The 13,051-nt window shown below is 45.4% G+C and overlaps 2 protein-coding genes across 4 annotated transcripts; both read right to left on the minus strand.

Annotated features, from left to right (window-relative positions):
• Nucleotides 1-5,288: 5,288 nt before the first annotated feature.
• On the minus strand, nucleotides 5,289-12,722 carry LOC123043771 (uncharacterized). 3 transcript variants are annotated; one of them, XR_006419543.1, is made up of 6 exons: nucleotides 12,557-12,722; nucleotides 12,033-12,108; nucleotides 11,822-11,910; nucleotides 9,795-9,852; nucleotides 9,421-9,672; nucleotides 5,289-5,843 (listed from the first exon to the last, which is right to left on the minus strand). XR_006419543.1 is itself a non-coding variant. In XM_044466344.1 (6 exons), the coding sequence occupies exons 1-6, from the start codon at nucleotides 12,629-12,631 to the stop codon at nucleotides 5,748-5,750; spliced, it is 483 nt and encodes a 160-aa protein (XP_044322279.1). In that variant the 5' UTR covers nucleotides 12,632-12,722; the 3' UTR covers nucleotides 5,289-5,747. The 3 variants fall into 3 exon arrangements, 2 of the variants coding, with proteins under 2 accessions (XP_044322279.1, XP_044322278.1); XM_044466344.1 differs by having other exon boundaries at nucleotides 9,584-9,672; XM_044466343.1 differs by lacking the exon at nucleotides 5,289-5,843 and having other exon boundaries at nucleotides 8,841-9,672.
• Nucleotides 5,837-8,722, minus strand: LOC123043770 (aspartyl protease family protein 2). The gene has a single exon (XM_044466342.1). It carries the CDS (start codon nucleotides 8,198-8,200, stop codon nucleotides 6,875-6,877), a length of 1,326 nt encoding a protein of 441 aa, XP_044322277.1. The 5' UTR covers nucleotides 8,201-8,722; the 3' UTR covers nucleotides 5,837-6,874.
• Nucleotides 12,723-13,051: the final 329 nt, after the last annotated feature.

The following is a 13,051-nucleotide window of genomic DNA, read 5'->3' on the forward strand; positions in this document are numbered from 1 at the left end:
CACCATTCGTGCTGACGGAGGCCATGTCAGACGCGTCGTGGCTACAGTGTCGCGCCAGGCAGGTCGGCGGTCTCCTGACGGCGGTCACTGTAGCCATGCGTCGGGGATTTGGGGGAGGCATGGCACACTGTACAGCTTGTCTCTTGGTCGGGCTCAGACTCCAAGGGAGAGGATAGGCCTCCTGCTAGGAGTCGGCCCATGCCCTGGCCGCCTTCTGGGGCGTGTCGCCTTCTTGGGATCCGCCACCTTCCAGGAGGCGATCTTCTGGCTCCAATCGGCCTCGAGGGCCGGCCTTGCGACGAGTCGGACTGAGGAGCTTGGCCAGCCCCGATGTCTTAAAAAGTGTTGGAGTGCTGCTGAGGCTAGCCGGGGTCTATCCACCCGTCACTATACCCTTCAAGCACCTTTAGGTGCCCGGTGTAGTGAGTTCCATAATTTGTAGTGCCTTTCAAATAACGCAAAACTCTCTCTAGAGCTTTCCAATGCACATCTCCTGGTTTTGAGACAAACGGACTCAGTTTGCTAACAACAAAAGAGATGCTAGGTCTTGTAGCACTGGCTAACTACATGAGCAAGCCAATAATCTGAGAATATTTCAATTGATCTCTAGCAATTCTTCAATTCTTTTGAAGCAGCACGCTGACATCATATGGTGTTGGAGAGGGCTTGCAGTCACTATAGCCAAAGCGACTCAAGATCTTTTCCACATAGTGAGATTGAAGCAATGTAATCCCACCATCATCGTCTCTCAACAACTTGATGTTCAGAATGACATCAACCACTCCTAAATCCTTCATCTCAAAACAGCAAGATGGAAAATCCTTGACCTCCTTAATAACATTCAGATTTGTTCCGAAAATCAATATGTCATCTACATACAAGCAAAGGATAACTCCCTCTCCCCCACCATGGCGATAGTACACACATTTATCAGCTTCGTTTAGAACAAAGCCGGCGGCTATTAAAGTTCTTTCAAACTTCTCATGCCACTGCTTGGGTGCTTGCTGAAGTCCATACAAAGACTTCAGCAACTTGCACACTTTTCCTTCCTGGCCATCTACTACAAACCCATCTGGTTGTTCCATGTAAATTTCCTCATCCAACTCTCCATTTAGGAAAGCAGTCTTAACATCCATTTGATGAACGAGAAGACCATGTGAGGCTGCTAGTGAAAGTAGTACTCAAATAGTGTTCAATCTAGTCACATGTGAGTAAGTATCAAAGAAGTCTTCACCTTTTTTGGGTATAACCCTTAGCCACAAGCCGTGCCTTGTACTTCCCGATAGTACCATCAGGCCCAAGCTTTGGATACCCATTTGCACCCTATAGGTTTGCACCCATAAGGACGGTCAGTTATCTCCCAGGTTTCATTTGCCAAGATGGAATCCATCTCACTATGGACTGCTTCCTTCCGGTAGTCAGCATCTTCACATGCATAGGCCTCTGAAATAGAACTAGGAGTGTCATCTATGAGATACACAAGAAAACCATCACCACAAGACTTTGCAGTCATCTGTCTCTTGGTCCTAGTAGGAACTTCATTGTTTCCTCCACAGAGTTTTCAAAGTGTTCCATCGAAATGGGAGGTTCAATATTTGCAACTAATTCCTGATTTAAGGAACTAGGCATCTCCTGATTTGATGAGCTCGCCATATCCTTCATGGGAAAGATATCTTCAAAGAAAGTCGCATCATTAGACTCCATGATTGTACCAACATGCATGTTAAATACCTCAGATTTTACAACCAAGAATCTATAACCAATGCTATGAAAACCATATCCCAGGAAAACACAATCCACAGTTTTTGGTCCCAGCTTGCGCTTCTTTGGAATTGACACATTGACTTTCGCCAAACAACCCAAGGTTCATAGATAAGAGAGCTTTAACCTTTTATTCTCCCATTCCTCGAATGGAGTTATCTCTTTGTTCTTTATGGGAACTCGGTTTAGGACATGACATGCTGTCAATATCACCTCCCCCCACCATGCCTTGGAGAGACCCGATGTGTCTAACATGGCGTTAACCAAATCAGTTAGAGTATGGTTCTTTCTTTCGGCTACGCCATTTGACTGAGGTGAATAGGGAGGCGTTCTCTCATGGATTATACCATGTTCTGCATAGAAGAAATCAAATTCATTTGAGAAATACTCTCCACCACGATCAGACCTAAGCCTCTTGATCTTTCGATCAAGTTGGTTTTCCGCTTCAGCTTTATAGATCTTGAAATAGTTCAAAGCCTCATCCTTACATTTCAAAAGATACACATGGCAGTATCTAGTGGAGTCATCAATTAACGTCATAAAATACTTCTTTCCACCTTTTGTCAACACACCATTCATTTCACAAAGATCTGAATGTATGAGCTCTAGTGGTGCAAGATTTCTTGTTTCTGCAGTTGTATAAGACTTACGAGGTTGCTTAGCTTGCACACACACTTGACACATAGATCCCTTGATAGTGGTGAAACTAGGGATTAAGTTCAACTTCACTACTCGCGGCATGCAACCAAAGTTAACATGACAAAGATGTGAATGCCACACATTTGATTCACTATTGTTGCAAAAATGATTAACAACTTTATTGCAAACATCTAATGAGGATAAACGAAACAGGCCTCCTGACTCATAGCCTTTACCAACAAAAGTTCCATACTTGGATATTACAAATTTATTCGACTCAAAGACAAGCTTGTAGCCATCTCTACACAGAAGAGATCCACTATCAAGATTTTTATTGACGGAAGGGATATAATGCATGTTCTTCAACTGCACGATCTTCCCCGAAGTAAACTTTAGATCGACCGTGCCAACACCACGAACAGAAGCACTTGAACTGTTGCCCATTAGCACGGTTGAAGTTCCTGCGGTCTGATAAGACGAAAACATGGAAATATCACCGTACATGCACATTAGCACCTGTGTCAATCAACCAATCAGGAGAATGACATACTGAAAGAATAGTGGGAAATATATCATACCCAACATCCTTCATGTCAGTGTCACCAATGACAACATTAGCGGTCTTACCGCCTTTCCCAAGATAACGCTTGTCATAACGATTAGGGCAACTAGGAGCCCAATGGTGAGGATCTCCGCACACATGACAAACAACTTTCTTCTTGTCATTCTTCTTCTTGAAGTTGGTGTGTTGTACAGCCTTGTTCTTCCCATCAAAGTTTGCTTTACCATCAAACTTGCCCTTGTTCTTGAACTTGTGTGGTTGGAAGTTTTTCTTCTGTACCAGATTGGCACTAGATCCTCTCTCAATACCCCGAGCATGTGTGTCATTTGCTCTCGCCTTTTCTTCCACACCAAGAGTACCAATGAGATCCGGAACAGAAAACTCCTGCCTCTTATACTTCAGTAAGGTAGCAAAGTTCCTTCACGAAGGAGGAAGCTTAGTGATGATGCCTCCGACAACAAACTTGTCTGGTAGCATACAATTCAAGTGCTCAAGTTCTCTAGCAAACGACTATATCTCGTGAGCTTGCTCAACCACGGAGAGCTCTTCAGTCATCCTGTAGTCATAGAATTGTTCCATGATGTACAACTCAGTGCCGTCATCCGAGACCCCAAACATGGCCTCGAGTGCATCCCACATATCTTTTCCATTATCAATTGACGCATAAGCATATCCATTTTCTGATAAGCTTGTTCCTGTTGAGCATCATAATCTCCTTCAGGTTTGCCAAGAGTGGCGTCATAGCAGCTCATGGTTTGAAACCATAAGACTGCTCTCACGCGCCACTCTTATAGTGGATACCCTCAAACATAGGAGGTCTCATGGAAGCAGCAAAATCACTCAGGGTAAATTGCCTATAATAAGATTTTTGGATTGTTGGAAATATGAGCAATTTACCAAATGAATTTATGAACAGAAATACTAGATAAAGCATGACTAGTATAGCAGAGATAAAACAAGTCGTGCTATCTGACAAAGAGAAGGTAAATAGCATTTGCATATATGAACTAGAACTGAACACATCTAGAACAAACATATGTAGAACAGATAGTAGAGCAAGAAACTGTGGCAGAACCTCAAACAGAAAGAGCATAAGAACGTATGGAACAATAGCAGAAGCACTGCTCTTGGGGTCGACATCCTCGCCAGCCATGTCATCGAAAAGGTTGTCAACGTCGGGGAAGAAGTCATCATTGGGGAAGTGATCGTCGGTGTCCAGAGCGTCCGTGATGAACAGGTCAGTAGTCGCGCGGAGCGCTCCCCAAAAACCTTATCACCCTTCTCCCATACAGGACTCAAAGAGGTGCGGTTTCGGAGGCATACTGTCCTGACCTGCGATGCACGCCGTAAGCCGGGATGTGGAAGATTGTAGCGATTGCGCAGTGCTCAGGAACTTGGTGGCGAGAGGGAGATGATCTTCTGGTGTGTCTCTGGAGAGGAGTGACCTCGCTTTTATAGGCACAGGAGAAGGAGGCAAATATGATGTGTCGGGAGCTGAAGGGAAAGAGGGGGACGAAATGCAAAACTTTCAGCTTCCGAGTGACCTTTTCGCGTCGTGATGAGGCGTGGCGTGGCGTGGCGTGGCATGGCGTGGCGTGGCGTGGCGCGGCAAGGCGGGCGGAGGAGGAGGAGCGCGCGTGAATGTCCCTCTTACGCTCATGCTCATGCATGTGGGAAACACCCTCCCTTATAAAGAGGTCCAACTCTCATCAAACTAGCAATGTGGGACTAAGTTTTGGTTCCACCTCTTGTCTTGCACGAATGAGCTAAGTGGGCCTTTAGGATTTATTAGGAATTTCTGAAAATGCTATTAGGCTGACCCAAAGTAGACTAAATTCCAGCATGCACTTGCATGTGTGACAACATGGTGGAGTAAGTTATAAATTTTATGAGACCACACTTGGCATAACTTATACATGTGACCACCATTGCTATATTAATAACCTGCGTAGAAAAATATCAAATTGATTTTTTTTAATAAATTTCCAGATAAGTTTGGAAAATCTGAAGCTTTTAAGAAACTTGGAAACATGTGATGTGTGATGTATTGTTCTTACTACGAAGTTTCTTCAGTAGTCAATCTAGGAAAAATCTCGAAATTAGTATAACTAGTCCTAAGAAAATCAAATAGAAATCAGTATTCCCCTCATTTTCTAAAAAAATGAGTTTTTCTTTCCATAGAAATAATTTTATGAATTTTACTTGCTTGGTCGTAAGCACAACTCATACACACACGTCACATGTGTATGTTCAAGCATGCTTTTCGTGAGAAATCAAAGATTTATATTTCGTCTTTGTTAAATCATTAATTCTACTAAGAAGGCGAGTCAACCAAATTTTCTGGTTGAAATCATATAATATAACTAGTGGTTCATTAAATTCATTTCATTGAAGAATTCCAAATGAGTAATTGACATCAATTTTGACACTAGTTATAAGGAGTACCAATCATCAATATAAACCAGATCTAAAACTCTGCTCAGGGTGGGCACGCAAAAGATTATAATGAACTACAGGGGCCTGGTGCAACCATTGATGGTTGAACAAAAGGATGCTTGTGGCAGTAAAAACCCATCATTTCCGAAATGAACCAACCAGGAAATTAAACATACATAGACAATGGGCAACACAAGAAAGTCATCTTCAGCATGTTACTTTCGTTGAAAGATTCCATTGCATTGAAGTCCACAGTTGGCGAAAACACATAAACAAGGAGTAATTGACATCAATGTCAACACTAGTTCACTCGCCAGCCAGCAAGCAAAGCACAAGTTGCATGATCCGGCTAGCCTTGCCATTTTACGATAATCTTGCCACCTTTTGGAGTAACAACATCGTCACCATCAATCTCAATGGCACCAACACCAAACAATGCGTGCATCTGAAGCACAACACATGCATCAAGTCAACAACAGCTTGACACATCACACACCCTAGAATGTACTCCCTCTGTCCCATAATATAAGAACGTTTTTGACACTACACTAGTGTCAGAAACATTCTTATATTATGGGACGGAGTGAGTAGAAAGCAAATATGTAAAACAAGTCGCACACGCAACAAAATACTTGTAGATCTGGTAAGAGGCAAGCTCATGCGTCAATCGATTCAAAGAAAATGCTTAGACTTTCTTAACCCCAACCCACAGGAGGCTCTAATTACCAGCGCCGAAGCCACATGGCTCACTATAAGCGGCCTGAGAACGCATCTGATCATAAATCAGCAGATAAAGCTCAGTTTCTCAACAAAAATTGCACCACTGCTGCTTTTAATACCAAATAATTACTAAATGTGCAACAGTGCAAACAACAACTATTGCCTGACACTGGTAGCCTACAACTGAAAATCATCGGCTAGCACTCATACCAAGTTCAGGGATGTTTTGACATTTAGCGAGAAATTTATTACTAAACCAGTCTACGAGCAAGCAAGTAGTCGGTCCACGATTCATATACATAGAAACTGATCTAGCGCACAGTAATGTTTATTACTTGCTGCCGCAGAAACTAGAGGCATATTGCACAAAAACTATGTAGAGCATGCAGCAGTAGAAATCAAACAGTCTCCCCAACTTGCTATTATATCTCCAGGAGGGTAATAATAATCTAAATTCACATTTTGGCATAAATGGCTTTCCTCCCGATAATTTGCACCGGAGGGAGTATAAAAAGTAAACCATAGTAAATAGTGAATACTAAAAGGAAAGAAAAAACAGCGAATCTTTCATACTTAAATATCCTGCAAAATGCTTCCAAAGAGGGTTAGGAGGGTAAGAATGCACCAATCATCATCATTAAATTCAGCATTATAATTAGGAATGTAACTCATTATTCTCAAATTGTTCCCAGACGGTTTATGCACCAACTAATGATGAATGCATTCGGCGCAGATACATATAGTACTCTCTAGGATCTAGACAGTTGCACGAGTGTCAGCACTACAATGCTCCTGGGCAAAGTAGAGACGATTCCCTGGGAGGTCAAATGTGAACCGTGTGTCCACCTGCTGCGCCGCGCCAAGCACCGTCATCTCCTCGTCCGGCACAAAGGTGAAGCACAGGTGCTGGTTCACCCTCACGAACAGCAGTTCCGGCTTGATAAAAAGCCTGGTCGCCTCTTCGTACAGGTTGAAGGTCAAGCTCGGAAAGTGCGCGTGGCCCCACGAGCCAAAGCAGAGGTGGTACCCCTGCACCGGCACCGGCGAGCGGCGCGCCCCCTGCTTGTGCATGTCCGCCGCGACCTCGGCCTCCACGACATCATACGCCGCGCGAACCAGCCTGGTCAGGGGAGTCCCGGGGTCGATGACGGACCCCCCGCGACGGGTTTGTAGATCCCGCCTAAACATCGCCATCTTTACCCCGTTAAGCTTTTTCCTGTTCAAGCTGATGCCGATGATACGGATGTAGTACATGCTACTTTGGCCGTAGCCCGGTCCCGTGAACAGCAGCGACGTGCTCTGCATGTGCTCGTGCCTTGGGATGTCGCGGCCGAAGCGGAGGAACCCGTGCCTGGCGTTGGGGTGGCTCTGTCCGGGGAAGAGGCAATATGAGAACCGCGAGTCGATCAGGCCGCGTGCGGTGAGCTGGCTCATGAACGACATCGGGTGCCTGCTCAAGCTCAGGACCCCGGCGAGAATGTTGTGGCTCAGGCGCTCGAACCCGTCCGTCGTGTGTGTGCAACCCAAGATGAGGCTGTCAACGTCCCTGTTGTGTCCTCCTGCGCCGGGGCTGCCGGCGAAGGCAAACGTGTCGCTGCCGAGGTAGCCGTGTGCGGCCACATTCCAGGAGGTGGAGTAGAAGCTGCACCGGTTCCGGCCGGAGGGGGTGTAGGGGGGTGTGCACTTGGGGTCTGTGGGCTTCATGTGCTTGTAGCGAGGGGACTTAGCAGAGTCGAAGACGGTGCCCTCCTGCCGAACCTCGGGCACGCAGGGCTGGCACTGTATCCAAGTCAGATTGCCGACGAGGTCCAGCCCGAGCTTGTAAAAGTGCCGGGTTTGGCCGGAGCCGACCCCGACGAGGACGCCGTACAAGGGCCACCCCACAGGGGCTATGTGCGGACCTATGCTCGTGAGGTTCGCGTCAAACTGCCCGAGCCTGCCGGGCGTGTCGTGGTTGGACACGATAGGCAGACTGAATCCGGCGATCGGTGTCGGTGGTGCCACATTGCCAGCGACGGCGTGGCTGGCCGAATTCAGCATAACAAGGAGGAAGCAGAGCTTACAAGCATATAAAACAGACATGGTTGATTCCTCTGATCACTATACTAGGGCTATGTTCGATGAAGCCAGAAAGACGGTTGAGCTTGCTTCCTTCATTTGGAGGTCGTGTCTTAAGTAGACTCAGATGAATCCATCTCTGGAGTATCTATCACTAGATGGATATGCATGCATTGGTGACTCCGATTACTTAGTGCAGCGAAGATACAGGGCGGCTAATTAATCAATCCATCTCTGGAGTATCTATCTCTAGATGGATATGCATGCATTGGTGACTCCTATTACTTGGTGCAGCGAAGATACAGGGCGGCTAATTAATCAATCCATCACTGGAGTATCTCTAGATGGATATGCATGAATTTGTGAGGCGTGCAAGTATGCCGATGGTTGAAATGATACTGATTCGTCGAACAGTCTCGTTAATGGGTCCGATCAGTAGTGCTACTACCTCTTTTCAATTTATTAGGGCTGCAGCGTATCCTTTAGATTAACAATTTGATCAAGTTATACTCCCTCCATTCCAAAATATAGTGCGCCCGCGCTTCCCATGGTCCAACTTTGACCATAAATTTAACCAACGAGACCAACTGCGGCGGGAGAAAAAATTATATAATTGAAAACTTCATTTGAATACGAATTCACAGGTATAACTTTTGCTCCCGCCGCAGTCGGTCTCGTTGGTTAAATTTATGGTCAAAGTTGAAGCACGAGAATAGAGGAAGCACTATATTTTGGAACGGAGGGAGTATATCGCAAAAATTATATTGTTAAAAACTTCAAATAATATATTTTCTAGTCATATAATTTGGACCGCAATATTGAACTGACCTTAGATGTGGGTAGATCCCAGATCGAACGAATCATTCCCAGGAACGATCGACCGCTCGATCGATAAAGTTCGCGCTAGGAACCAGTACACATTGAACGTTTCCTGCTATATATTTCTACTGGCTTATCGGGCAGGGACCTAGCTGACCCCGAATCGAAAAAAAAAGGCTAGCTACAGTCCATCTGCATCCTGTTGCTACAAAAGCAAAAACATAAGGAGCTACCTCACTCCCGGAAAAAAGAAGTCGCAAACAAAATTCAGTCTAATTTTCCCATGTTGCTTCAGGGGCATCAAGAACAAACAAAATGTCAGATTCCGCAGGAGGTCGCATACTAATCCATCCCAAAAGAAACATTACAATCTGGATTATGTGGGTAGTAGAGCCTAGATTATGTTCGAATACCAGGGAAATCACCTTGTCAACAATGACACATCATCAGCCAATTCTTTGCAGAATGGCCTGAACGTGACCACTACCATCTTCCATGTTGGGGCCAATCCAGTATCCAGAGATAACTATCTGCGCACCTAGAACAGCATCCAGAGTCTCTCGGAGATACATCGGTATGAAAACTTACAGCATCTGCAGATCTCCTTGAAATAGCTGCTCCTGTCGACGAACCTGAACATGTGCAGCAGCCAACAAGGCTCCAGGATCTGTGGGATTCTGCAGTTGCAATCAGATATTTATTAGTACGAAAATCTCAGACCAAATGAAATCAGATGCATGATTGTAAATTCTCTGTTGCCACTGAAATTCTTGCAAGTTGTAGTGGATTCAGCACTCACCACTTAAAGGCAGCTTCCAGTGAAGCTGGTTCGTGCACGCGACCTGATTCAGCTGTCTCTATGAGCAAATATGTTTCAGAAGTTCAGATTCAGGTGGTTGAGAAAAGCAGTAGTGGTAACCCATTGAGTTTTAATTCGTTAACCATAATGTGAACAAACACCTGGTTGAAAAAGATGCCGGGATCTATCAATGTTCTTATGCAGAGTAATGGAAAATGAACACATGTATCATTCAGCTTCTTCCTTAACAGGAGAGTATTTAGGGAAACGGGGAGTAGAATGTAGCAAGTAATGAGGAAAGCGGCACTCCGGCGTTCCTGAGATAAAATTTGAGTGGTTCAAGTTCCAGCAGGACTACTACTACAACCTTCAGATTTCAACAACAGAAAGGGGTGAACATCTTGGGGCAGTCATGGATACATGCCAATAAACAAAATTTTGACTAGCAGACTCTGAAATATTGCGATTATGTTTGTTTCCCAACTCTATTGTAATTTCTCAAGCATCGAATCAGTTTATGTCAACCATCGAGGGGCGGAGCCCACAACTTGTTCGACTGAATGCCTGCTCCATGGAACAGGATAGGAGATGTAGTTGGCGAATTACATTCGAGGCGGCGGCGCTCCGGCGAGGAGACAGTAGGGCCGCGGCCACATCTGCAGGCAGCAGCGCACACGCCATGGTTGAACTCTGCCTCCCAAGGGTTTGCGCCAAGAGCGCCGGCGGACGGGAAACAGAGCAGAAGAATAAGTTTTTTCTTGCGGGGGGTAGAAGAACAAGTTAGTGTCGCAACTCTTTTATCCTCCCTCGGTACGAATTACTCGTCGCGGAAATGAAAAGGAATAGATATATGTAGAACTAAGATATATCTTAGGTACGTCCATTTCTATGACAGATAATTTCGGATGAAGTGAGTATTAATTTTTTTAGGGTGACACTCTGCCTGGATCGACTAGCCTGAGTAAGTTTGTGCCATAACTCTTTTATCCAGAAGTAATTGTAATCTTTTAGGGCAGCGGTCGACGGCCGTCAGACCGCGTGCGGTGAGCTGGCTCATGAACGACGTCGGGTGCCTGCTCAAGCTCAGGACACCAGCGAGAATGTTGTGGCTCAGGCGCACGAACCCGTCCGTCGTGTGTGCGCAACCCAAGATGAGGTTGTCAACGTGTGTGTTGTGTCCTCCTCCTGCGCCGGGGCTGCCGGCGAAGGCAAACGTGTAGCTGCCGAGGTAGCCGTGCGCGGCGACATTCCAGGAGGTGGTGTAGAAGCTGCACCGGTTCCGGACGGAGGGGGAAGTGTTACTACCTCTTTTCAATTTATTAGGGCTGTGGTGTATCCTTTAGATTAACAATTTGATCAGGTTATATATCGCAAAAATTATATTGTTAAAAACTTCAAATAATATATTTTCTAGTCATATAATTTGGACCGCAATATTGAACTGACCTTAGATGTGGGTAGGTCCCAGATAGAACGAATCGTTCCCAGGAACGATCGACCGCTCGATCGATAAAGTTCGCGCTAGGAACCAGTACACATTGAACGTTTCCTGCTATCTGTTCTACTGGCTTATCGGGCAGGGATCTAGCTGACCCGAATCGAAAAAAAAGTCTAGGTACAGCCCATCTGCATCCTCTTGCTACAAAAACAAAATCACAAAGAGCTACCTCACTCCCGGAAAAAAGAAGTCGCAGACAAAATTCAGTCTAATTTCCCCATGTTGCTTCAGGGGCATCGAGAACAGACAAAATGTCAGATTTGACCGCAGGAAATCGCATACTAATCCATCCCAAAAGAAACATTACAATCTGGATTCTGTGGGTAGTAGAGCCTAGATTATGTTCGAATACCAGGGAAATCACCTTGTTAACAATGACAAATCATCAGCCAATTCTTTGCAGAATGGCCTGAACATGACCACTACCATCTTCCACATCGGGGCCAATCCAGTAGCCAGAGATAACTATCTGCGCACCTAGAACAGCATCCACAGAGTCTCTCAGAGATACATCGGTATGAAAACTTACAGCATCTTCAGATCTCCTTGACATAGCTGCTCCTGTCGACGAACCTGAACATGTGCAGCGGCCAACAAGGCTCCAGGATCTGTGGGGCTCTGCAGTTGCAATCAGATATTTATTAGTACAAAAATCTCAGACCAAATGAAATCAGATGTAGGATTATAAATTCTCTGTTTCCATTGAAATTCTTGCAAGTTGTAATGAATGCAGCACTCACCAAATGAAATCAGATGTAGGATTAAAGGCAGCTTCCAGTGAAGCTGGTCCCTGCACGCGACTTGGTTCGACTGTCCCTGTGAGCAAAGATGCCGGGATATGTCATGTTCTTATGCAGAGTAATGGAAAATTAACACATGTATAGCATTCAGCTTCTTCCTTAACAGGAGAGTATTTTGCGAAACGGGGAGTAGAATGTAGCAACTAATGAGGAATGCGGTACTCCGGCGTTCCTGAGATAAAATTTGAGTGGCTCAAGTTCCAGCAGGACTATTATTACAACCTTTAGATTTCAACAACAGAAAGGGGTGAAAATCTTGGGGCAGTCATGGATACAAGCCAATAAACGAAATTTTGACTAGCAGGCTCTGAAATATTGCGATTATATTTGTTGCCCAACTCTATTGCAGTCTCGCAAACATCAAATCAGTTTATGTCAACCATTTAGGGGCGGAGCCCACGTCATGTTCGACCGAATGCCTGCTCCATGAAACAGGTTAGAAGGAGGTGTAGTTGGCGAATTACCTTCGAGGCGGCGGCGCTCCGGCGAGGAGACGGTAGGGCCGCGGCCAAACCTGCAGGCAGCAGCGCGCACGCCATGGTTGGACTCTGCCTCCCAAGGGTTTGCGCCAAGAGCGCCGGGGGGCGGAAAACACGCAAGACAGAGCAGAAGACTAAGTGTTTTTTTCCTGCGGGGTGTAGAAGAATAAGTTAGTGTCTCAATGAAATTGATGTATTTAAAACTAAAATACATATATTTCTACGACAAGTAATTTCAGACGAAGTTAGTATTAATTTTCTAGGGCGGCACTCTGCATGGATCAACTAGCTTGAGTAAGTTCATGTCGTGACTCTTTTATCCTGAAGTAATAGTAATCTTTTAGGGCGGCGGTCGAAGCCGAAAGCCGTGTGTGAGCCGTCAGATGCATCAATCCCCAGCCGTCGGATGAGCCCCAGCTCCGTCCTCCCTCGTATCGTTTCGCTTTGCTAGAAAAACACATCGACACGCGCGGCCACATG

This window comes from Triticum aestivum, chromosome 2B, assembly GCF_018294505.1.
Source record: "Triticum aestivum cultivar Chinese Spring chromosome 2B, IWGSC CS RefSeq v2.1, whole genome shotgun sequence".
NCBI lineage: Eukaryota > Viridiplantae > Streptophyta > Magnoliopsida > Poales > Poaceae > Triticum > Triticum aestivum.